Source organism: Trichogramma pretiosum, unplaced genomic scaffold (genome assembly GCF_000599845.2).
Source record: "Trichogramma pretiosum strain Unisexual culture from Peru unplaced genomic scaffold, Tpre_2.0 scaffold41, whole genome shotgun sequence".
In the NCBI taxonomy this organism is placed as follows: Eukaryota; Metazoa; Arthropoda; class Insecta; order Hymenoptera; family Trichogrammatidae; genus Trichogramma; species Trichogramma pretiosum.
In genome coordinates this window covers 1,039,393-1,065,764 of record NW_019640824.1, presented here as the reverse complement: position 1 = coordinate 1,065,764, position 26,372 = coordinate 1,039,393, and the positions used below count along the sequence as shown (strand labels likewise).

At 46.5% G+C, this 26,372-nt stretch overlaps 1 protein-coding gene across 3 annotated transcripts in view; it reads left to right on the top strand.

Moving 5' to 3' along the window:
• The first annotated feature begins 2,722 nt into the window (after positions 1-2,722).
• Positions 2,723-26,372, top strand: part of LOC106656724 (rho GTPase-activating protein 20-like) — a 106,039-nt gene continuing 82,389 nt past the window's right edge. For 2 of the 3 annotated variants that reach the window (XM_023463220.1, XM_023463216.1), the window contains exons 1-3: positions 2,724-3,224; positions 22,352-22,541; positions 22,629-22,813. In XM_023463220.1, the coding sequence (XP_023318988.1) occupies positions 2,997-3,224; positions 22,352-22,541; positions 22,629-22,813 (603 nt within the window). In that variant the 5' untranslated portion in view covers positions 2,724-2,996. Of the gene's footprint in view, positions 3,225-22,351; positions 22,542-22,628; positions 22,814-26,372 lie in introns of all 3 variants that reach the window. The other variant, XM_023463222.1, reaches the window with a different exon arrangement.

The following is a 26,372-nucleotide window of genomic DNA, read 5'->3' as shown; positions in this document are numbered from 1 at the left end:
ATGCTGCTCGCTCGAGCCGTACCCTCGGCCTACGCGACTTTCCAAGTACACGTAGGGGCGCGGATCGATGGATCCGAGCTCCAGCGCAGAGCCGAGCTATATATATACGATATAATTACCTTCGACGAGATGAGCCGACCGGGCTGTGTCTGCTTGAAATTATTCAAATTTTCAATTCCGATTCGTGCCTATGTGCAGAGACGATACAGCGAGCTTGAAACGAAAATTTCATCGCGTTGTGGATAGGAAACTGCGCGAACATTTATCGACCGGCGGTTCGTGGACGGTGGTCGGTAAGTCGGAGATCTTCGATGAAATCGGATGGACTGCACTTTAGATGGCAACGATGTCCCGCTAATGATCAATTCTCAACGAGCTAATCGGATAATAACCGCAGCGGGTCTTTGTTTTACGCGCGTTCCAATATCTACGGGAGAAATAAGATTGTTTAAAAATTACGATAATCAAGGATGACTCGATTGTTGTCTCGTTGACGCGAGGAGGCGATTTGCAACGACGAGCCGATGATCGGTTCGCAGCTGCAGCACACCGCGACCCGCGGCGCTGACTCAGACACAATGGATGATTGTGAATCTCTCGTCTTTTCTCTCCGTGGCTCCGAGTTTGACTTTGCAACTTTTGCGCAAGATGATCGCCGATCCAATAAGGACTTTGGCGTCGTCGTACTCTCCGATATGTGTGTGCAACCTGCGAACTGATCGATGCTGCTCCTCGTCTCACCAGGCTTCAGTGCCTATATCTATCGAACCAATTTTCTAAGTCAAACGAATAATTTGTCAAGTAAAAATAAATTAGTTCGAAAAAGAAAAAAAAAATTGAAAAAATTCAAAGGCCATTCTGGTCGCTAAAGAATATTTAGAAATTGTATCTATTTGTTTAGAAAATTTTGCTGGATAAAGAAAGTGGTACGTTAGATTGTGCTATTGCATAATACATCTTAAATATTCGATTTCTAATTGACAATGAAATTGAGTCAAGATCCTCGGCGTGATCCACTGACAGTAAAACTCACTGCAATTCTGTGCTCTATAAGAGATGGAACAAAAATCTCTAACAACGCCGAAAATTTTGTATGAATGAAAATAAAGGCACTTTTGGATTCTCGAGGAAGCAAAACACTTGGATATAAGAATTCATCCATTTTCATGTAAGATTTCATCGTATCAACAGCCAGCTCGTGTTATGTATACCACACACGTATTGTATAATAAAATAGCTGCTCGCAAGGCCTCGCGCGCACCGACCGATCGTCGCGCGTTGCACTCGGCGTTGTCTCTCTCTCTCTCTCTCTCTCTCTCTCTCTCTCGATAGACTCATCTGCGAAGAACGCTTGGCCATCAACTATATGGCAATTACATAATTATGCACGTACACACACACACACACACGCACACACATGGACTCGCGGCTACTTATCCTTTGACTCAGCGTGCTAGAATCTCTCGTATACACAAGCGCGACCGTATGCAAACTCGGCCGGCAGCCATCGTACGTCGTATGTAGTCCACACGCATAAAACTAAAATTGACATAAATTATATCGTATCACGTGCAAAAAAAAAATAAGGCAAGGGATTCTTCGCTGATGGATGGCCGTCGTTCGATAATCGGTTGACGCAGCAGCTGCGCTACCCGCGGTAAAAAAAATTTAAATAATTTATGCGACATACCTTAATATGTGCTTTATAGTTTCGTACGTCGATAATTATTCATTGATTGTTTTTTTATACCGATTGAGAGTATCCAAGGAGCCATAGGCACGTGAATCTCGCTATGGTATTTTAAATATTATCTCACGATTAATTGTTACGAGTATTTTATCGAGAGCTTGCTTCTGATGACCTCTAATCATTCGATCGCCGTGGTGGTAATCTCGACGTAATGTCAACCATCCTTAAATTCCTTTCTTCAAGCGCACGAGTTGTCAATGCTACCAATAATATCCTTAGAAAAAATTCGACTCGCCCAAAGAAGTTTAACCGAAATTAAAGGCAAAAATTAGCGAAGCAAAATCAATCCGTCATCGAGTTAGGCTACGAGATATCGCCCGGGAGCTGCAGGCTTCAACGTTGAGCTACCGTGCGGGAGCTGTCAAATGCCGCGCAGCTGACGATGTGTCAGTTGATCGGTCCATCCATCCGTCATTGCTCTCGGGACTCTGCTGTAATATTGCAACCGCGTGCAGATATATACGTCGCGCGCCTATATAATGCAAATGGAGCTCGTCGTAAAAACAAACTTTGCGTAGCGCGCGGTAATTCAGAAAGACGATGCCGATCGCATGCGTATTTATACGCGCCGTCTTGACCGGTATATCGGTCGCGCTGGAGCCGATCGGCGCACTACATCGAGCTGTATACACATGCGTTACGAGCACACATGCTCAGAGCTATAGATAGTAGTATGGGCTATTTCACAATAGGCTTTCTGCGGGGAGTTGCGTTGCGTCGAGTCGCCGCCACAGTGGCTGCTGTCTCGGACTCTCAAGCGTGTATATGTATAAGCAAGCCTCGGCGCAGCAACAGCAGCAACTATATATAGCTATATAGGATACACACAGGCGTCGCGTGCACCGTGTGCCTCAAGCTCGATTCCGCGCGCGCGACTTTTCATTCAGTCTCTCGGCGCGCAGTAGTGTATAGGCCGCAGCAGCGGTAGCAGCACACGACGCGCGCTTCGACTCGTACATAATAATAATAAAATATCGCTCGGCACGTGCGGGCGTGTTTCAAAGCTCCCAAAATTAACCCGTCCATAAGCTCGTTTCCGCAGTGGTGTTTTTATTACTTTTCCCCCGCGTGCAACGATGAGTGCGGGCTAGTGTGAGTAATCTCGTGCAAGGCCTGGCCTGTTGTATGATAAATCGGTTTGGTGCAGTTACTTCCCCTGTTTGGTTGTTGTTGGTGGTCGAGTGTGCGCGTTGACAAATATGAAAAGGCTCCGCTGATCGTTCGCAAAAAAAAGTGAGCCAGTGACATGTCTCTCAAAGTAACGTCGGCCACGTCGGCCTCGTCGACGTCCCTGTCGTCGTCGAGCGGCAAGAAGGATCGACATCGCAAAAAGTCGGACCTCGGCAAGCGGCTGACGCGCAGCTTCTCCCTCGTGACCAAGTCGCCGGTGGCCGCCTTTCTGCATCGCAAGCCCAGCGCGCCCGAGTTCACCGTCGAGGTCACCGCCATAGCCCCGGACAAGTCCCAGCTCATGGTATTGCTTCTTCGTCTACCCTCTGTTTTTTTTTTTTTTTTGCTAAATATTCGTTCGGCAAAACACGAGGAAGCTTCGCTAATATACATCCGATATTATGGAAGAGTTAGATCTTATCGCGCGACATTTACATTAAAAATATGAATATAGCCATAAAAATGGGATTCCTCGCGAGACTGCGAACTCGCGCGACTCTTGGTCGTCGCGTCCGGTTATAACATCGCGCAAAATTAATTCGAGTAACTTATATTAACTACCTGAATAATTATGCAGGTCGTTTCGTAGAAAAAAAAATATTCGGGTACAGGCGCGTACGAGCGATCGATGCCTATCGTGTCGAAAGACGCGGCACTCGAGGCGATTTCGTTGTCATTTTTATTATACACATTTTTACGCTCGGTATCGGTATAGACTTGCGCAACCGCATGTATAGATATCCGAGGAGTCGTTGGTGTAGTCCTGCGCGCGTGATGCTACCTCAGCTGCGCGGACGATCGGACAATTGGCGCTTATATATAATAGCAATTTTAAACGAATCACGATCGCGCGCGGATGAAAGTGGCTCGCGTAGCTCGACTCGAGCTGCCAACGATTACGTGAATGCATCGACGAGCTACACACACTTGCATTCGAGATATACTACACCGACATGCGTGCATATGGTATATAGTTTAACGTTTATATATATGGCGAGATTACGCGGTGTATTACAGCTCGAGTCGTCGTTGCGACTACCTCGTGCACTGGTCAAAACTTTCTATGCTCGCGGCGCTTCCGAGTCGATATCACACAACAACATCTTCTCTCCTCTCCTCTCCTGCCTCTTTATTCCGAAGTCGCTCTGTTGACGCGCGCAGGTGGCCCATTCGCGATCGGCTCCTTTAGTAATCGTGCGCATCGACTTCTGCCCAAGGTGAAATGAAAAATTGAAAGTCATTTGCGCGCGGTGTGTGTACCCGCGCGAGGCTCTTTATCGCGAGCAGTACGCTGCGCGTCCTTTGCATCGCTGCTCCTTATTTCTCGCTTCATCGCGCCTTCGCGCAAAGTTCAACTTTCCATTTCTTCTCGCTCGTTCTTATCGCAATCCGATTGAAGCTTTTTTTTCTTTCTCTCGACCTCTCTCTCTCTCTCGCTACTCGACGCGCGTTACATCTTGGCATCGTGCGCTTCTCGTTAACGGGTAAATTTTATTATGATATTTGAAATATTTGGAGAACCGTTGCTTCCACGTAAATATATCACGGCAAAAGCCGCTGGAAGAAAATATAATAAAACGCATAGACGCGTTGTGCATGTACTACTTGGGCCCGTACGCAAACAATGATTTCACTTTTGGGAGCGTTTATTAATATAAATAACTTGACGCGCGCGCCGGCCATACATCAGCTCGGATCGTTTCGTTTCCCAAAGAGGCTGCACTCGGCGTATATAGCCTATGTATATGTTTAATCAATTTAATACAGCGCGTATAACGGCGATCGTTGTGCAAAATTCCTCGGGATTTTCAGCACGGGCGCGTATCGTTACCGGCTTCGAGAATTTACGAGTAATTAGACGAAAAGAAGGAGAGAGAGAGAGAGACAGAATTGATAGTGGAGGGGTTGAGAATATGCACGCGAAGCAGTTTTAAAGACAGATTGCACACATTTCCCAATTACTATCTAATCGAGAATAACCGTACGGATAATATTTCAAAAACCGGTTGCTATGTACCGGCTCGCATAAAGAAAGACACGAGCGTTTGCATAAGCTCGAGCGCGAGATTTTTGGGAAATTGGCGCGCGCACCTCGAGCGCGAAAAGAGCTTCGCTCGACTTTTCACTGCGGCTCGGGCTCGTTGATGCTCTTTCAAACGTAGCTCTCTGAAAGATGATGGGCTTTCGTCACTCTCGGGCATGACGCTCTGCAACTTCGTTATAGAGTAATCTCGAGCTTCGACTCGCGCGCGCGTGTTTGCTTCTTTTGCATTTTTAACGACCAATTAAGTAATTATGCTAACTACCTCGACGATGCCCGATATTTCGCCGATTTTATTATTTTTTAATCGTCGTTATCATCTTTGACACATATCCTCGTGTAATATCAATTGTACGCGCATGGTATTCGGCCGAGATAAAGCAGGAGTCGAAAAAGCCAATAAAACTCGCTTCGCATCGTAACGCGCCGTATATGCCAAAGTCATTGACAACAATTGATTCACACTTTTATTTTTACCTTTGCATTCCACCATGAGCCACGCTGATCGATGCTTATTAGACGCACAATTACAAATATAGTCAGTCGTTTGATCGCTACACCAGGCTCAATTTCATTTGAGCTTAGATATTCAGCGCAGCAACTCGACACAGCTCGATATCCTTGGATCGACATTTTTTTAATTTACGCCTCGTGCTGCATAAATTATCCGTTCGTATGTTATGATTGCCATCTTCGAGCGTGTCATTTATTTGGCAGTTTTGAGGTATTTTTTAGGATGATGTCACTCTTTAAAAATATTCATTTAAATATTATGAGATTTTGAGACCTGTTTGTCAAAATTATTATAAAATACAAACGATTTTTTTTTAAATTCTGATTCAAGACTCAACGAAAAAGTGTAATCCTTTAGGAACTGATTTGTTAACACGTTGCTTTCGAGCTATTTTGTACGATTGTGTCAAATTAAAATGTGTTAATGGATATGTTAACCGAAATAAATATCCAAGCGCAGAGAAATAATTGAAATAATAAACAATAAAAGTTGTGTGTTTTGCGAAATCGTCATTAGCTTTTTGTTTAACGAGACGTCAAAGATTATCTGTCAAGTCAAGACATTAAAGTTAGACAATAAGCCATAACAATATTGGCTGGTAACTACGGGGTTTAAAGCCGAAAGAACATTTAAATGTTATATTTTCAAGGAACAAACTTGTTGCACGACAAGAGAAGTAGCCTTTGTTTGAAAAAAAAGTTTCAGCACTCATTGTAGTTAAAAGAAGCACGAGGAAAAAGTCTCGGAATCGACTGATTCAAAGTAAATTACACGCGCGATATATTTCCCCACAGAAGAAAAATATACAATGATACGTTATGGTATAGTATGTTGGGCGTGTGCAAAGTCGCTCACGAGCACGCGTAACTACGCCGCGTACATGACATTAGTATAATTAGGTACGAGCCCAAGGGCTTATACTTTTCAGTCTCGTCCCGAAAATATTCCAGACTCAAGGACAGAGGCGAGCGATGGATGGATATATGCGCGCGCAGAAAGTGAGGTTGCGCTTCGAGAGGTAAATCATGGTCAAAGCGAATATGTATTGGTGTGCGCGATCGAGACGGCACGTCGTGGCGCGCGTTAAAAGAAAATGCGCAAAGTAAAAATGGACCTCGAGTAGCGAAACTCATTAAAGGGTGGGGGGATCTTTTGTCGATCGGTATATGGTGTGTGTATACACAGGGTGATAGCGGGTGCTCGATCTTTGTTGTAAGCTCGGCGAGTGCCTATATGTAAAATACCAACATAACCGGTCTATCCGGCGCGCGCAATGTTATCCCCGCGCGTCTGTTTATGTCTGTAATACGAGAGAGAAAAAAAAATGTCGGGCCGAGCTCTAGCTCGAGCGAGAGATATTAACGCGGCAAAACAGATGTGCACTCGTGCGGCCTTTTTTGCATTAATATCCGACAGATAGAGAGAGAGAGAGAGACCGAGTTCCACCTACATTTGCTTACTGAAATTCGTTACGATTTATCATCTTGATACACTCGGATGCATTTGGGTTGCATCTTCTCTCTCTCTCCCTCTGGATCGAATTCATCTTCTCTTGTCCTGCATTCCTAAATTCCAGCCTGATCAGCAGACAGACAGACAGAAGATCTCCGAGTCTCGAAAAATTATTCGCAAGCAGTTCCAGCAGCAGCAGCAGAAAGTAGCATTATAGAATATGCAAAAGGAAATCAGCCGGTCGCGAGCATAGGAAAATGCTGCACTTCCGTGGTCGCGGGCGCGAATCGTGCCCTCTCGCGCGCGCAAACGAGGGGACTCGGGATCGGCATTGCTTACAGCAGTATGTACGAGCTCTTTTTCCCGATCGCGAACTTTCTACTCGCGACTATACTGGTAGATAGCTACTATACTACTAGCCGCGAGTTGCACACAGCTGTCATTTATGCGCACTTTGGTCTTGTTTGATCGATGACTGGCCCGTGCGTATGTAGCGAGCGCCTATAGTACAGCGCTGCACTGGATTTCCACGTGGCTCGTGCAGTGTGTGTGTGTGTGTGTCTTCTGTGCGTCCAATACTTTCGAATTTCATCAAACCTGTCTCTCTCTCTCTCTACTTTTGCCCCGGCGCTCGACAATACCGCGCGCGACCAAGAATATAAGGAGAAAAAAAAAATAATTGAAGCCTGTGTGTGTGTGCGAGCGAGCGAGCGAGCGAGGCGAGTTTTCCGTGGCCTGGCGCGCGTAAAAGTGCATTTATTCGACTCGTTAGCTTGATTACGGATCGATTAGAGAGTTTTGTCAGGAATGGACTGCGCCGAGTTTCCCCTTGAGTTCGTCACTCGACTGTCCTTTGCCACGCGTGCTCTGCACTGCTTCCGAAAGATGCGCAGAGCTTCACGAAAAAAGCTCAAATATATAATAAATCATAAATGGCATATAGAGCAACTCGCGCACTCGTACGTATATATTTTTAAGATTTGGTCGACGCATTGCGCAATCGGCAGCCGACACGCACCGCTGCAGGAGGTTTCCTCGAGAAATTTTCCTCGATACTCTTAAATGTTACTTGCCCGAACTCCTGCGGTATGCGTAAAAAATCGATCGAGATCGAAGTATACGATCGCTGGCGATTTCTCGAGCCGCGTGTGGCTTATCTTTAATTTGTTTTTCGTTCGCGCGCCTCGAGCACTCTCGAAAATTTAAAGCGCGGAAGCGTCCTCTCGTCCAAAAATTCGTTGCGCGCACACACGTGCGTTTATCGATCTCTTATTATTTTTTTCGCTCTCGTCGAGTTTGTTTTATTCGGTCATCGCGCCGACGGCCGAGTATATACATATACGAGCACATGAAAATTTCGCGCGCCCCGACTCGTTGTGTATACACACGCGTGTATGTTTGCTCCGGCTCGAGTCCTCCTCGCTACATATATATATATAAAATTGACTCTGCCTTTCTCGAGTTGCGAAATCTTGACGCGTTCCGCGGCGCTCTCGGCCGCGGGACAGGTATACGTAAGTGTGCTTTACAAAAGAAAACGCGCTAATCAAGGGATACGAGCTCGTGGCAGGTATGCGCGCTGCGCACGAAGAAGCTACCGCGCGCGCGCGCCCGAGATATCGCTTTTGGTCGCATCGAGCTGTGAGCGAGTACGCGCGTGAAGCTATTCCAAGGCCGCCTCCGACGACTTCACGCGGGCTTTCTAATCGAATATCCCCGATATCGCGTCGCTGCGGCGCACGCGTTTAGGCGCGCACTGCGTTAGGCGTAATCGTTGCAAAAGTGTCCGAGTGAAATCGAGTGCAGTGCAGTGCGTACGCCCGCCACCGCCGCCGCCGCAACTCCAGCTCGGCCCATTATTAATTCTCGGCCATGCACTGCGAGCTCCGCGAGGAGAGACCAATTTGAGCACGAGGCGCGATAGAAAATTGTGCCGCTGCTCGAAATAATGAGCACCTTAGGAATACGCCACTGCCGTTTTCCCTTTTTTGTCTCTCGCTCTCGAGTTATAGGGAGGTGCGTACTGCCTTATTGTTATCCAATATCTACCCGATTCGACCCTTTTCGATATTAGATCGACAAAAGAAATCCCGTCTAGAGTTTGAATGAATCTAATCTTAAAAAGAAAACTTTATGAAAATAAGTTATGCGTGCATTTTTTAGAATTTTCAGAGAGACCTAAACTTATAAGTTCTTATAAAAAATTCTACGTGGCTCGCGTGACACTTTATGAGCTGCATATAGCCCGTTGTGAATAATACAATTGATAAACTTGCGAAAAAAAACTTGCCTCGTGATTTATTCGGGTAAAGGGCTTCGAGATGCCTAAAATTTCGTATGGGTGTATTATAGGTGACACATGGACAACGTAGAAACTTCTCGCTGTTCGTGAATACTATCGATTAATCATGCCGATGAATTCGAGATTGCCTGCAGCAACGAACGAGAGAGAAATAAAAAAGCTTTGTTTTTTTTTTTGGCAAATTCCTTAAAGTGCTATGGGACATCAATAACGATAAAATAAGATAAGCTCATTTCAATACATCAATTTGGTCAGAAACGCGAATGCACATAATGCGATCGTGTCCAAAGGGGCTTTCGTTGCAATTAACGAGCACAAAGCCGCGATCCAGCGCGAAATCTGACCCAACTACCTGCTGTGAATTTTGGTGATCCGCGCACGGGGCTCATTCGTTTGTCATGTTATTGTATCGACTATTTTGCTGTACTCCTATGGAGATTTTCGCTTCTTCGTTGCCATACATGTGAGCAATTTTATAAAAAAAAAAATACTTACGATCCGAGCTAAAATATTGATCGCTCGTAAGGGATTTGGGAATCAGACCAGATTTCGAATGATTCAAAATATTGTTGAAAAAAAATCTGCCAAAATTCACACATACTTTTTGGATTTCAAAGAATAGTGGATATTCGATGTTCTACTTATTTGGCTATATCAAACACAGAATAAGTGATCGTATTTTAGAAAAAAAAAATGATTTTTCGTTCTCTGGAAGCCAAAATTTTTTTCTCAGCTCATAGAACGATCGTCAACGTCGATCGCACGCGCCAGGCAGGACAAAAATGTCGAACGCAATTTCAGACTCGAATTTCCAGAACTTTTTATAGACTCGCTCGTGTATACATATCGACGGCCGCACTATGCACGGCGTTTGAGTTATTTGCGACTCGAGCTCCTAGCTAGAGACGTATGGTAGTGCGATAGCCGCGTGCGAGTAAAAAACCTATACGGCATTGCAGCTCGCAATACGGACTCGAGCCGTTACGTAAACTTTCAACTCTTCTTCGCGCGGCTATACATAAATTCATTACTTCGAGGCATACACGCAGGCTTTTGCATAAAAGTCCACCGTTGCGGAGAAAGACAACGAGAGAATATTGAATAATTTATTTTTTCCGCGATATTACGGATGCGCCGAGGAGACCGCGGCAGGTATATAACGGCGGTCCCGCTCCGGCTCAGCTCGGCCTTTTGAAAAATCGCCCATTTTTGGATTTCGTTTTCGTCGTTTTTTTTTCTGCTTCCTGAATCGATAAGACGATCGCTGCTGCTGGACAATGAAACTCGCACTGCACCGCGACGCCCCTCGATGGCTTCTGTTCTATGCAGCCGCGATCCGCAGCCTCGAGCATGGCCGGAATTTTCCGGTATCGGACGAAGAGAGGCAGTCGTTGCCACGGAATCCGATAGCGAGAGCAATGCCGATTCGAGTCGTTGGGGAAAAAAATCAAAAATCCGCGCGAAAGAGCGATTCGACGTAATATGTATTTGGATCGTATAAACGTTGCATGTATCGGCGCGCGTGCACATGCATCGGACGAACGTAATGCCCCGCGCGCGATAAATACATCATCGTGGAAAATTTATGTCGCCGATAGAGAGCCTGCAGTTGTAGTGGCGGCGGCGCAACTCTCGGTCAATTATATTATACATACGCGTATGTGTGTATTCGATCGAGGCGTACGCGATCTTTGCCGCGCTGGAGATTTATCACCTTTTGTATATAAATGCAGCAACGCCGGGCACACGATTGTAAAGCAGAACTTTTGTCGTCGTTTCGATGCGAAATGCCATTCGCGTCGCTTTTTTCCAAATTCTAATTCGTCCACTACGGGAGCCGCGAGCGCGAGGATATTTAGAAACAAACGCGCATTATTAGAGGTGCGCGAGTCCGTCGTACCTGCGCTCAACAATGTGTGTATATAATACTTGATCGATGGGCCTCCAACGAACCGATGCTGCGGCGCGCATAAATGAATGCCAACTGCAGAAATGCGGACCTACCTCGTGGTGCTTACAGCGAGAAATTCACACTTGCGGGTATTTTTCTCGCGCGAGTTCGAAGGATTACGATTTACTCGAGCTGCATATCTTATTTAGCCTATACATTATTAATTTATCGAAAAGCAACGAGCTATATTTGCTTATACTCCTCGCGAGCACGAGATTTTCAGCGAGAAATCGCTTTGGGCCTGATGCATCCGGCAATAATAGCAATTCGTACGAGCTGCGATTCATGGCTTATTCATGTGAGAACGATTTTTTCCCCAAACGTATCGGCGATGCAATTACTTTCTAATATTTTCAGCTCCAAAAGTACATTCCCGCTCTGTCTGGCTAACATTTTTTGCAGACGATTCGGTTCGTTTCAATCCGACTCGCTGTTCGGCTGGCCTTTAAAACTTTATTTCCTGTAATATGTATACCTCGCGCGTTTTTCGAATGTCCTCGTGGCCCGGCTCGACTCGTGACTTTTGATCTTTTCGCAAACCAGATCGAGTTTGACTTACGAACCGTCCGCTTCGTCACCTTTTTCAAGAAGATATTACATCCGTCGAGATTGCCTATACACGAGTGAATTTGCCCGTTATGAAATCGCTCGCAGCTATTTCGCGGCCAACGCGTTTGCATTGCTCAGCGAAATTTCAGTTTACGATAATGTCCATTTATTTGCACGAGTAAAGTGCCTCGCTGCGTGTACGAAGCATCCGACATCTCGAGGGTGGTGTCACAACGCACGATTGTAATCGTATAAAATTTCGAATAGTAGCGTACATATCCGAGCTCGCTCGTTTGGAAACAATTACAGGCGTACTCGTGCCTGAAACTGGACGAATTATTATCATCGATGGTTGCGTATACGTAAAATAAGCCGCGTGTAAACAGGAGATGAGCGCGGCGATCGATGATCGATTGTTTTGTTGCTTGCACAGTACGTAGTGGCACGGACGACGCGATAAATACGTCGATCGATTATTACGCGAGTCTACGCGTGCAAGTGGATTTTTGCTCAAAATTTTAACGAGTAAAAATGTTGGTCGATCATCTAGCTCGCGATTCCAGCTGGATCCAGATGGGCAATCAAGATGGCTAGTTTATACATCGGCGTGCTTAAATAGGTTTTTTGTGGCTTTTCTGCACGGCGCAGCTCCTCTCGGTCGCTTTATCAATGGTCGTCGACGAGGAGCTGCTGCTGCTGCGCAAGCGGAGGGAAGAAAATTCAGACTATTCTTTAAAATGTAAATTGGCTCATTAGACCGTTGGACCGCATATAATGTAAAGAGCGAATACGAGACGTCGCCGCATCTTCGCGCATACGCGATTCTCTTGCACATGTACTATATACTCGTTATATATCGTTATACGGCGGCGGAATCGTCCAAGGACGCCGGCTAGCTAAACGAGAGTTTCTCTCTCTCTCTCTCTCTTCGTTTCTCGCGTCACGAGTATACAAATAATGCTGTTTGTTTATCAATGCGCTGCATTACGCCGCAGGGCTGCAAACAGCTGTGTAAAGCTCGCCAAAGAGAACAGCCGTGGAATGCCGAACGAAATGTCGATTTTCCCTATTTAGCATGGCCGATCGGCGAGTATGCCGATCGTGTGGACTTTTCACCAGCCGTGATTCCAGAAAATTTATATATACGATCTTACGTCGCGTAAGATTTTCGTCAGCTGCCCCGCATTCCTCTACGTAATCGCGAATTATAGTTGCTACTACTTTAAATCTGTTAGTTAATGAAGTACCTGCCACTGAGTTTACCGTCGAAGAAAAAGACGCGTCTCTATTTTCAATTTGTCACAATGGACACCGCAAGGAGTATATCTCGCTCGAAACGATTGTGCAAGCGGCAGGTAAACAATGCGCGAGACGAGAGGCAACGAAATCCAACAAAAAAAATGTATATAGTTTTATTTTCGCCTTGGCGAATCGGAGCCAATTGAATCGCGGGCGGAAGAGTAAATAGTACAGCTGCACACATACACACACAGACACAGACACGGAACCGTAGGCGCACAAAGTCGCATTGTATACACGAATCGCTTATGTACGTACTATGTAGGTGTACGTATGTGTGCGTTGGATCGGTCGCGCGACACAAGTGTGCCGCTTTCGCGAGCACGAGTTCAATCAGAGCGGAATCCTCCTACACGTTGTTTTCGACGACTCCGCGTGTTACTACGAGCTAACTCTCGACTCGATGCATCTCGAACGACGAGCTCTTGAAAACTAATCGGGCTCTCTCGTCGACGATGATGTCATTTACGCGATTGATAGCGCATCGTTTACACATCGTCGACGAAATTTGCATCTCCCGCACGAGTCGGCGTAATTGGAGAATCGTCGCTCGCGCTTATCTCATTTTTGCGCTGCAGTATAATATCTTACAGTGTGTCACTCAATCACGATGCCTCGCTTGCAAATGCGCATAATATACACAACAACACACTCAAGCGAGTAGCCTTTGAAAAAATATACGCGGGCGCGTCGACGCATTGTGTTAGGCAGCTTTTATGCCCGCGCGCGCGCGGCTCGCGTAACCCAACCAAACGAGCGCGACTATATATACGAGTATCGTCTTTCTCAAGATGCCAAAGAAGACTTTGGAACGTAAACAAAATGTCTCGCGAGGCGTTTTGTCCTTTTCGTTGACCCCCTCCTGCGCGTCGCCTCGTTTTTGCACAATCCACCGGTGCAACGTATATAATAAATACGAGTATGTCGCGAGGCAGTAGCCGCGAGATCCGTGCATTTGCATCTCTCGCAACTCGCCGAGACACGAGAGAGCCTCTGTATGTATATACGCGTGCAGCGCAATAAACTCGAGTACGTAAACACTTCGTGCCCGCCAGATAATGTCCGCGGACGACTCTCGAGCTTTACTCGTTCGTATTGTACTTTTGGCCGAGGAGAGAATGCCACCTGTGAGACACCTAAATATACTTATCGGTAGGCTCTAAACATCCATGAGTAAACGAGCCTTATTAACGGCTCCCTAGGCGCAAACAAAAAATAAAAAATAAAAATAAGGAGCCGTTTCTTTCCGCCCGCGATGGCCAGTTTATCAACTTGTAATTACCGCATAAAAGAGCCTTCGAACAAACGAGAATACGAGTAGTCCTGGACCGGAGCCATATGGATACGCTGACACGGTGACACGAGCTCGCATACACATCCCGCGCACATATACTCCATAATGGAGCAGATACGTCAACTTTCCTTCGATGGCAGAGTCCGTACGTTGCTTGGCTGGAAAATGACTCGAGGATCCCGCACAGCGCTGCACTTACACGTATACACGTTATAGCTATATGTTGCGTGCGCGCGAGTAGTACGAGGAAAAATAGAAAGTGTCGTGCGCGCGGCGGCGGCTACAAATTGTTCTATACCGCGAGACTCGTGCTGTGTGTAATTTAGCTCTTTTGGCGAGTGCACATGTGTGCCTATGACTCTTTTGCGGCGGCCAACGAGCGTGACTCTCGCAGCTACCAGCTCCTGCGCCGCCGCCGCCGATTCCATTTACTTTTTTTTTCGTTGTACACATACGTAGCCGCGTATGCACTTCTGCGCGCCGATATTATTTTTTATCCTTTTTTTCACGGGCTTTGCGTCGGATCGACGTGTATACCGCGGCAAAACCGAGAGAAAAAAATTAGGCTACTCTTCCTGCTATCCGCGCGCGCGCGCGCCGGCCAACATTCTCGCGTCTCCGGACTAATGAATGTATTATTTGCTCTTGTAGCGCGTATTTATGCACTCGCGGCTCTTTTATATAAATACGCGTGGATATCCGCGATATTTTCGAGATTCGCTCGGATCGAAGATGCAGCAGCAGCAGCAGCAGCCTCGATATCTTCGGCTTAATCCAGGTCAAATCTGCGTTTCGCTCTCGGCCGTACGCGCGTACACCGCACGAGCCGCAGAGTAAATAATTGAGCGCAGATATTTAGGATCTTCTTATACTTGATGGAAATGCTCAATATTTATAATAATTTATAAATGAACATTGTAAATGCTTGATAAAATTTAGATTGGAATACCTTGATAGTACTTCAATCGTTCACCACTAGATGGCGAGTAGCTTTTATCTGTAAATCTGCAAGTGCTAAAGTCAAAATTATTGTATAAATAAGCAAGCATACAGCACAAAATATAAAATTCGAACGAATGACATTGTAAATTTGTGTCAAATTGTCACAAAATGGTTGTTAAACAAACTTCAAACTTTACGTGACCATAAAATATTTAAAAAAAGTTATCATTTAAATATTAAAAGAAATTCAAAATCGGGTCTCGTCGGTACCGATTCAGTTGATTCGACCGCACTTTTCTACGTCTGAGATGGTCTTTCAATTGATGACTCGCGCAATATTTAGAGTCATCGTTAGACGGCAAAATCTAAATCCTATGAAAACTCGCTGCAGACGGGCAAGGAAGTCTCGCATAACTGCGATGCTAAATTTAAACGTAAAATTGAAACCTGCGCACATCCAGCCAGTAGCATCTTCATAATCAGCTTACGATTCTCGTCCGTGAGCAAGATTTGCGTTGCATTTTGGCATTCAAAGTTATCGTAAATCTCGAGTCGAATACAGCTCCGGTAATAAGCAGACGTAAGGTACGACTCAGCCGCGTGTATTTTACGGGCAAAAAGCCGCAAACAATACATACGGTATATAGTATACGTGTGCGGCCTTTTTGGCTTTTCGCTGTTAACTGTAAAACATAACTCGAGCAAGTGGTCGAATCTATTTATCTATTTGTTCAAGGCCGTCGCTCGCGACACGAAACTGGTTTGCCTAATAACCTCTTGTATCTGTCTTCCGCTTGCTCGATTGCGCTACACGTATATATATGCGGTGTACAATGGAATGGCTATGGGTATATGTACACGAGCTGATAAATGTATCATTGGGCAATTCAGCATCGATAGCGAGTCCGGCGATCGGCGCTCGGTACGCGCGCGTGATATGGACCGCAAAAGCCCAAGAGGCTGCCCTGTGTTATGTTGTTATATGGACGAGGTGAATGAATGGGACGCGATGGGAAGGGGGGACACGCGAATTATTATCCTGGCGATAGTAGTATAGAGTGTCGAGTCCAGCTGCGACTCGGCGCGGCTTACATCATTTAGGAGAATTTCATCGCGATACTTTATACCCTTTCACTTTCAGCGCGATCGCAAGCCAGGCCCCAGCGTCGTTCAACGATTTGTCTCGTTTATCGCTCGCGGGGCTAATGGAGAAGTGCACCTATACACGCGCACGATACGCAGAAAAAGCCGCGGCAGCGACCTTTCACGCTTCACCTGCTTCACCTCCTTCGGCGCGCGCGTGTACTGCATTTTTAGATCGACGATCCGCAAGCTCGACTACGCGCGGCAAAGCTCGCTGGACCGTTTCGGCCGGCGAATTACACGCGCGTGTCTCTCGCGATCGCGTTCCCTGCCTAAAGGTCGCGCGAGTCTTTGTTCCTACGCGGTAACGAAGTAAACAACGAGAAAGAAACAGCAAAAAAATAAAAAATTACGAATCCAATCTCGGCTCGAGTCCGTCATTCTAAATTACGGGATCGTCGTTGCGCAACGATCGGCGAAGCAAAGCCACACTATGTGTGTATACCGTATATATATGCGAGAGAGCAAGGCACATGTGAGCTGTAAAACTGTATATTAATGCACGTGTGTCTCGGCGTTATATACGTATACGAGATAATACGTATCTTGCGCTAAAAAAAAGACTCTACTGGAGAATAGACTACTCACGTAAGCGCACTGCAACTTTTACAATATTTGCAACGTCTCTTCTCTCGTCTCTAATTGACTTTTATTCTCTGTATATCCGACGTATCAAGCCTATTGCGCATCTGTGTGGCTGCAAATGTAACACACACGTTGAGAGAGAGATGGAAAGGCATCCTCAAGGCCGCGCGGGAATTGAAAATTTACTCTCGAGTCGAGTCGCCGCCACCGCGAAGCAGCGACTGACTATATAGTAGGAGAGAGAGAGAGAGAGAGAGAGTCAAGTTGACAATCCCATTGCACGTGTGCGCACTTTGCACCGTGTGTACATATTCGAGCTGCCAAAGGCGCAGGAGACTCCGAGATGTATAATGTAGATGGATATTTGCTCGCCTCGTTTGTCCGAATTAACATAGTCGCGTCGTATCGTTATTTTTTTCTTTCTCGCTCTTCCTTTTGCTTTTTGCTCTGCGGCTTTTTCCTTCGGGCTCGGACATTCGTCAAGGCGTTAATTCGCGCCTCGAGTACACCTGCTAATGTTTTAATCCGCAAAACATATAAGAATCGAAATAAAATATACGCACTATGCGTAAGTTTAGCGTTGATTACGCATCGAACTACCTCGAGATTCGTTGTGCTTTTTCAGCTATTTTAATGCTTGCGCGATGCTCATTGAAATTACGGGCCATATTTATAGGAATAATTTCGATACTCGGAAAAATTACCATGCATTAATTCGCGCGCGCTCGGCCGATACGCGAAGATCGGCACTCGACCGTTCTTTTGTTGGCTTAACATACATTTTTTTTTTTAATACGACTCGATGGCCAATCTCATGCAGACCGAATGTTTATCATCTCTGTTAGTACTCGATTTATGAACTCTTGGGCGGATTAGGTAATTCTGCAAGCCTCTACGCCAGTTACGCACGGAATCTGGAATTGTTCTTTCGAGGCACTTTTGGCGTGGAATGTCGATCTCATCGCGAGCTCGCAGGATTATACGGCAAATTCGTCGTAATTGGCAAACATAACAATGTATCAGAGGCGCGTGCGAAGAGGCACTCGAGTCGAGGCGATCGCTGACGAAAGACGGCTGAAAAACACTCGTCGATCGTCGTTCAATTTTTATCGTACCGATCGGACTATACCAAGTGTACCGTTGCCCAAATCCCATCGATGTATCCATTGACTCCTGAAACTGGTGCAGTCTCGGAGTCGATCCGAGATCGGGCAGATTTAGCGCGTCGTCGAAACACGATCGGCTATACAAGGTATAATGGCAGCTGCAGCCAATGTAAGCCTGTATAACGTATTTGTCTGCGCGAGAGACGTGTACATATATTACATACATGCTTTACATCTCTAACCCACTTGCCGCGCTGGTAGTGGCTACTGAAAAAGAAAGAAGATCGTGTGCATACAGGCAAAATCTCCGGCTGTATAGGATTCTATGGGATGAAAATATCGGTTTCGATCTTCCGGCAGCCGAGCATAACCCGATCTCCTGTATACGAATGTGTGTGTGCGTGTGCGTGCGCATACCGTTGCTCGCGACGAGCTGCAGTCTCATAATTGCTGCAGCGCTTGAAATACGAGCCTATTTGTATGCCATGAGTCGGCTGTAAATCGCCCGTTTATTATTATTCGAGCCGCAGCTCGCTCGCCTCTCTCTTCTAGGCCTTTTTTGCCCATTTTATCATCGCGGATAGATAATTCGCCGCGTGCAGTCGCGCTATTTTCGATCGTATACATAATGCGTCTTTGCCATAGTTTTCTCATCGCGGATACATTCCAATCTGGCATCCGAATATCGCAGGGATTGTCCATGGGTGACCATCGGCTTTTTACGCGCGATCGAGCCACTGCTCGAACGTACTGCGCTAGCTGCGAGCCCACGCGATAATATCTCTTCTATTTAGAGATGGTGTCAATGGCCTGTGGCCTCGTTTCGGGGGGCCGCTTCTAATTTTAGAACTCGTAATATGCGTTTCTTCGCTGCAGCAGCGGCGGCTCGTGTGTGTACACAAGATCTAGTGCCAAAAGCTGCGCCGTATATAGCGTCTATATCGTCGTAGCTCTGTGCACTCGTCGAAGCTTCGCTATATAAAAATCGAGGCGTCGCGCCTTCTGGCCTTTTTCGTACCTCGGCGTCGCTCCGACTGGGCGATTACAAGCAACCAAGAGACAAGTGCAGCTATTAGCGGACAATAGAAAAATGACCCTTTCTGCATAGTCGATCGTTTGTTCGTGTCATTAGTGCAGATATGCACTTATCGCGTACCCGCGGGCTTATAAGCCGGCCATTGTGAGCTTGAATTCACTCTCGCTGTGCAAATGCAGCGTATATAATTGTATTAGCCAACGAAATGCCGCGGATAACTCGTATCTTCGTTTTTACGACTTGTTATACGGCGGTGTACTTGCGCCGGGCTTGAGCGAATCGACTCTCGACACGAATCGACCATTTGCACTTATCCGACAAATTTGTCCATCTTCTGCGGCTGTTGCGCAACTGCAGCCACGCGTGCCGCACACCGCACACCGACACACCACCCATCTATGTAATCGTAACAGCTACTAATCGACTGCACAGATGCAGATCGGCCCGAGCCCCGACTCATTGTCTACGGTCCGCGCGTAATGAGATTTGCCATTCGGGCCAATTGGGAGGGGCAGGATACGCTGCGACGCTATATATACAGCCGCTGCGGAGCATCGACGCGAGCGAAGAAAAATAACGACTATCTGGTTGCACTATTTACGGACGCTGCATTATAAGCGGCTCAAAGTACAGCTGCTGCTGCTGCTGACGATGCTTATACGGTACTCGCTGCAGATTCCATCCGAAATCTAAAGATTCGCCTACCGCCGAAAGAAATTCAAGCGCACTTGGGCAAATGTACAAAATGTGAGACGAGCTAACTTCAAATTTTAGATAAAATAAAACCGGAATTTGTGGATAAGTCTTTCCTCAAGATAGGTGTGGCAAGAGTAAACATTTTTGATTTTTAAACGTCTATGGTGGAAATGTTCAACATTGATAATGGCCTACTGCGACTATAAAATTACAATGTAAAATGCTTTTGAAATACATTAGTACCATGAATTCGTTTGACTTTGGTCATGTTAAATGTTAAAAATATTAACCATTTAGATGACCTGCACATGATAACTCAATTGTTTCAAAAAGTTTTGATTATTTTTCAACCACTTTTCAAAACGATGTTACTTTGAGCCTTCACCGCTAGATGGCGAGTAGCTTTATCTGTAAACCTGCAAGTAGCAAAGTCAAGTTAATTGTATAAGTCAAAGCTGTATGACATTGAAATAATATATTGTTTCACTTGTTACGAGTCTTTGAAAAAGTGTCAAACATTTTTTTTAATTTTTAAACAGGAAGGATAAAGTTTCAAAAAAGTAAAAGTCGATAGTAGATTAGGCTTAGTTCGCTCGCGCGCGACACCATCGCTGTACCTAATTGCTTTCGGTGCAAGCTCGGTTAAATAAGAGGTGTATGTGGCAATTGGTCGGGATGCGCGACGACGCCGATCGAATCCTACGCGATCCTACAACGATGACGACGCGATCGTGATTACGACGATGATGCCGCTTATTATGCGTCCGTTGTTGTTTTTATTCCGTTGCGATGCGATGCCTCGGCATGAATCATCCTATTCTCTGCTCGCTAGGCTAACTAATATTCTCCGCCGAGTTTCCACATCCTTCGATTGTGCGCGTCGACGGCGTCGGAATTCCATAAACGATCATCTTCTTCGACGATACGGCTCGGTTCGCAATGATTCGCTTATGGCAACTCCTTTTCATCCAATTTTTCCGACGAGACATTGTCGACGCGCTGCACGCACGCGCAACGATTTGTTCATCGAACGTATGAAAATTTTAGTACATTCAAAGTGCTTTTAAAATTAATTATTGCTTCTGTAAGCCTCAACTCGATGGAGCTTTGTGATTATTGGATCAACTTTCATACTTGCCAAAAGATATTTATTTGATTACCTATTAGAAAAGGAAAATATAGAACAAATTTTAACATATTATTACGCACGACTATCCACCCTGTGATCCAAGTAATCTAAGCAATCGTCAAAGCAACGAGCTATCGTCAAGCTCGAATCGTAAGCATAATTTGCGTTAACGTGGAAAAGCCCAACACCGGCAGCCCATCGTTCGTCGAAAGCAGCAGCGACGGGTAATTAGCTGCGCGAAAGATCCCGAATTGTGCTCACGTCCGCGCGCGCGACTCGATCGTGGCCTGTCATAGGCGAGACGAACTGCCCAACGCGAAAGGATGCGATTACATCGCCGCAGCCGCCGCGATCCATTTGCAAACCGGTATAATTATGCAATTTAGATTCAGTCTCGAATGCAGCGAAAGAGATGTGCGTCCAACAATGAGCGGAGCAGCGGCAGCAGCAACGTGAGAGATGATTCCGGTTCTATATACGCGCGTTTGACTCTGCTGCAGCTCGCCTCGCCAGAGCTGTGGCTTATATTAAAAGCGAGAGTGGGCGTGTGCCACAACTCGAGCAGCAGCAGCAGCAGCATCAATCGCCATAAAGAGCCGAAGCGTATGTGAGTGCTTTTTTCGCTTTACCTACAGCTACGAACGTCCCTGGTGCAGCTCAACGCTGATAAAACTTTATGCGCTTGTACGAGCAAGCAGCTGGGGCGATTTTACTGCCGAGATACCGACATTAGAGTTGCGAATAGGATGAGTAATTTTCCGATCAGGCTGGAAACAGCCCAACTCCCGATTATTAAACTCCATCGAGTAACGTTTTTTCGTCGATGCGACACTGATTGATGTACGGACCCTGTCTATGACTCTTTTGTGAATACTTGAAAATAACGACTCCTCTAAGACAGAGCTTTTCGCTCTGCAATTGCAGCCTCAGTACTCATTGGTATTGCAAATCTAATTCACAAACTTTCTTAGGTTTGCAAAAAGCATCGCTCGAAAGCATATCTCGGATGGACGCATATAACTAAATACGTATAGTATGGAGCTGTATAATTATTCATGCAATAATAGTTATAATTTCAGCTACTGGGCATATTTATCTAATATAAAAAATTTAGTGTCTAGGAAAAATCGAATGACATTCGATGCGACGCGTGTATACCGATCCATAGGCACGCGACATCGAGTATGCCATGTGCGAGAATCTAATGATTCCACACGCAAAAGTCGTAAACAGATACGCGATACGCCGACATTTTTCCGACGCTTACGCTTCCATACACGCGCCGCGCACTATCTAAGCCCGACGACGGAATGCGCAGCCGACAACGAAACGTATAATCACTGCGCTTCGAACGAGCACGTTCTTCACGTTCAATTTTTTTTCCATTTGCAGCTGTCGGCGGTGTCGCCGAGTCCGATTTCGTCCATCGTCGGGCCCGTGACGCTGAAGTTCCGGGTGGCCCGCGCGAGGATCCTGCTGGCCGGATCGAGGGCCGAGGTCGATCTCGACGCCGACGTCAAGCTGCTCCACGGCGAGGTACTACTCATCGAGGATTGCGCCAGGCTCTACAGTCCTCTCGGAGGTAAGATTACGACGCGGCTTCGATCGACGAGAGAAGAGAATTAGCGAAATTTCGATGATTATTTGTAACGGGGTCATGCGCTCGCAGATACCGATCGACGTCACCGCTGGACGGAGAAGCTGCTCTACGCCGAGGAGGAGTACTGGGAGCGACTCAGCAGTGCCAAAGATCAGTACGCCAAGGCGATGACCCGCAAGTACTCGGAATTCAAGGATATCCTGTTCAAACCTCTCGCCGATCTGGCAAAAGTCATTTTCGATTTCTGTCAAAGGGTGAGTAATGATGAAAATGGCAATTGTGTCGAGAGCTTTATAAAAGTTGGGTAACGATCAACGCCTGCCGCTGGAAAACCCGCCGGTGTCTAGTGCCTGGATGGTTGCGTTATGTACAGGCTCGACCGCCGTATACTCGATTGTTCGGCGCGATCGGTAATCGGTATGTAGGCTTCTGCTGCTCGCTCCGTCTACTAGATGGAGCTAGTTGAAGCCTTTTATTTTCATCCCAGTTATTTATCGTGGCTGTGTTAATTCATATTCGGGCTAACGTAAATAGGTTGTTTTGGCCAGCGAATATACGCTCTGAAAACTTTCATAGGTAAATGCTATTGTTAATTTGAAATGTCGAAATCTAATCGAATGTAAGAAAATGAGTCAAATTTGTGAATAATTGGTATTTGAATAGCGAGGTGATAATTAGTTGGTAAAAATCACGCTTATCGGTATGGATCAGAATCGCAATTGCACAGTCGCAGTCGAGGGAAGCTATAAATATATTCGTTAGCCGCGAATACGCAATGGAGCTGTGTAGCTCGTGAGCAAACGGCTGTACATTGACAATTACAGCTGCGGAGCTGCTCGAGAGCGAGCGTAAGCGCGGCGCGCTGAGAGCAACCGGGCGAAGATAATAGAGACAAACAATAGAGACATTGGCTAATTACAGGCTCGCGCGCGCGCAAAAGAGCCATGCGAACGCACGAAAAAAAAAATCCAGAAGAGGGAAAAATGAAAAGGAAAAGGGAAAAAGAGCCGCGAAGCTTTGAGAATGAGGCAGCAGTTATAAGTATGAGTGTGTGCGCGCGCGCGGGTGGCTGCCGCTAATTGAATTTCCCGAAGGCGTTGCGTATATATACAGCTGCTGCAGCGCGGCGCAAGATCCGATATATACTTACACACACGGCGTACAGAGCAGCGCATGCGACTGCGTGATAATTGTTCTAGCCGCAGCTACCACTGTATATATAGGCTGCAAAAACTGCGCTACGATCCTGTTTTTGCTATAGGCTGGGCTCGCTCGATGTTATCCTGTATACTCGCACGAACGAACGAGATGTACTTATGGGCTCAGCGGCCTCGCGGGTGTATCGAGTGTAAAATTCTCAGGCTTTCGTCTACCGCAGTCGCACGAATATAATACGAGTCAACTTTGTCAAGGGTCATCGATAAAAATCGATCCCTATATCGTCGATCGAGCGACTCGAGCTCCGAGACGACCCGATCGCGCTCGTATTAGTCGCGTTGAACAGCCGCCGACGAAAGGACGAGTGCCGGGCCAGGTGCATTACCCGATCAGTCGCAGGATCGGCTTAGAGAGCAATTAAAAAAGTTGATTTTCAAGCTACGCGTCCATAGGCAGAGACATATATACGCGCGCAGATCCTCGGTGAGATCCGATTCTCGTCGCGGCTACATACATACGAACTATATCTTTGTCCGATTCGCCGTCTACGTACATGTGTTTGTGTGTGTGTGCGCGCGCGGAGTTCCTTAACGAGATGGAAAAAAAAGTCGAACGCTGCTGTGCGCGCCTTATATACACGCAAGACATTCCTCGCTCAGCTCCGCACGTCCAACTGCATCATATACGTATAGTAGTAGTATAGGTTTTCGCTCAGGGCAGTGTGATCGGCGTCGGTGGAGGCTTAACCGCAGTAGCAATTACGCGCGTAATCGCACTCGCAGCTACATATGTACGTGTGTGTGTGTATACGAGCCTCGGAAACGCCTTCGACGCGAGAGCCCTTGACTACGACGACGAGCTGCAAAACTCGTGTAGCGCGTTGCACTTGTTTTTCCCCTGTAGCCTACTGCTGATACTCGAGCGATGACTCATCGTGGCTCGCGCATTTCCGAATTCGCGAATTCCCGAGTGCTGACTATAGGCTCTCCGAAGCAGAAGCTTCGATTTCTCGAGAGCTTTTGGCATGATGTCCTCGTTCATTTGCTCTCGTTTACTCGTCGGAACTCAAATTTTCCCGAGAAATAGATGCAGCTCGCGAGAGAGAGAGAAGGTGGAAATCGTGGAGAAACAAAAGGTGTGTGCGACGCGTGAAAGCTGCTACGATCCATAGCAGTCTTATATACACCTATATACGTATATAGCTACGGACATGCCGCGCGTGCGTCGAATTCGAAATACAAGCGCGGCATATATAGCTTTCGCGCCAGACCTATACCGATTCTACTATACCAAGTGTATAGTGCACATTTTTGCAGCTAACCGCCGTGAGAGCATCGAGAAAGTCGTCGATTTATATTTATATACAAGTGTGTGTGTGTTTGTGTGTACTTAGCGAGCCCATTGGACGAATCTCGAGTCGCGCGCTCAGCTATACATATATATAGCCAAAAGCAGATTTCACGCGATTATCGCTCGGCCGAGCCGAATAAACAATTTATACCTTTTGCGGGAGGATTTATGTTTGTTTTTCTTCTGGGTGACGTCGCAATTTGAGTTTGAAAATAATTGCCGGACGAGTAGCTGATTGGCGTTGCTCGAGATTCGAGATCGGCGGCAAAAAACTGTTTACCAAAGCCCGACCGAGCCTTTTACTATACTATATAACGTTGCGTGTGCGTGACTCGAGTCCTGCCGAGGTCCTGTGCGCAAGCCTCTTTTTTTCGCCTTTTGTACACGCGTCGCGTCGGTATTTCGACGGCTCTCTAATATACATGTAGACGAGCGACCGCATCTCGAGCTGCGGATGTCGACTCGTCGTTGTTGTTGTTGTTGTTGTTGTTTGTCAAAATACGCTCGAGCGAATTCTTCGCTTCCACGAGACTCGACGTGTGTATATCTCCCGAAGCGAGCTCATCTTCGTTTTTTGGTAAAAAAGTAATAAGCTCGAAAGGCCGAATTTTCGTTGCAAACGAGCTATACGGACTCGACACAAAGACTCAGTCATGCGCGCGCGCGCGCGTTATTACAACGCAGCGTACGGCACGCGATCGCGAGAAAGAACGAAAAAAAAAAAAAACAAAAAAAAAACGAAGCAGCGACGAAAGGCGATACTCGTTACATATTATGATGTCGATCGAGGCAACGATCTTGTAAGGTGTCGCGAGCTCAAAATCTATCGTGTCCGGGGCTGGGCGCGTACACGTGTCGTGGACGCGACGCGCTCGAGTTGTCTCTGCGATAATTGCCATCGAGCCGAACTTATACGGCGCGATCGAATCGAAACGATAAGGCGAGCGTCGAGTCGACGACTGACTCGAGTCGTCGTTATCGCCGCGAGCAGGAAGGAGGAAGGGAAAGGAAATTCGCGCTATTTCGCGGCTATCCGGTGAATTCGATGCACAGCTCGAGCATCGAAAGACGCGTGTAAGACGAGCCGGTCTCAACGTCGATTCCGATTATCGTTGCGCGCGGCGACGGCGGCCACTTCTCGCTAAATCCAACGAGTCATTTTGCTCGTGATTCGATTTGTTTCGTTCGTCGCGTTTATCGCTTAAACAATACGCATATAATGCAATCCGTGGTACCAGAGCGCCGAGCAAAAAGCTCGAGTAGAAAGTCGACACCCCACCTTTTTTTCCCATTAATGGTATTCCG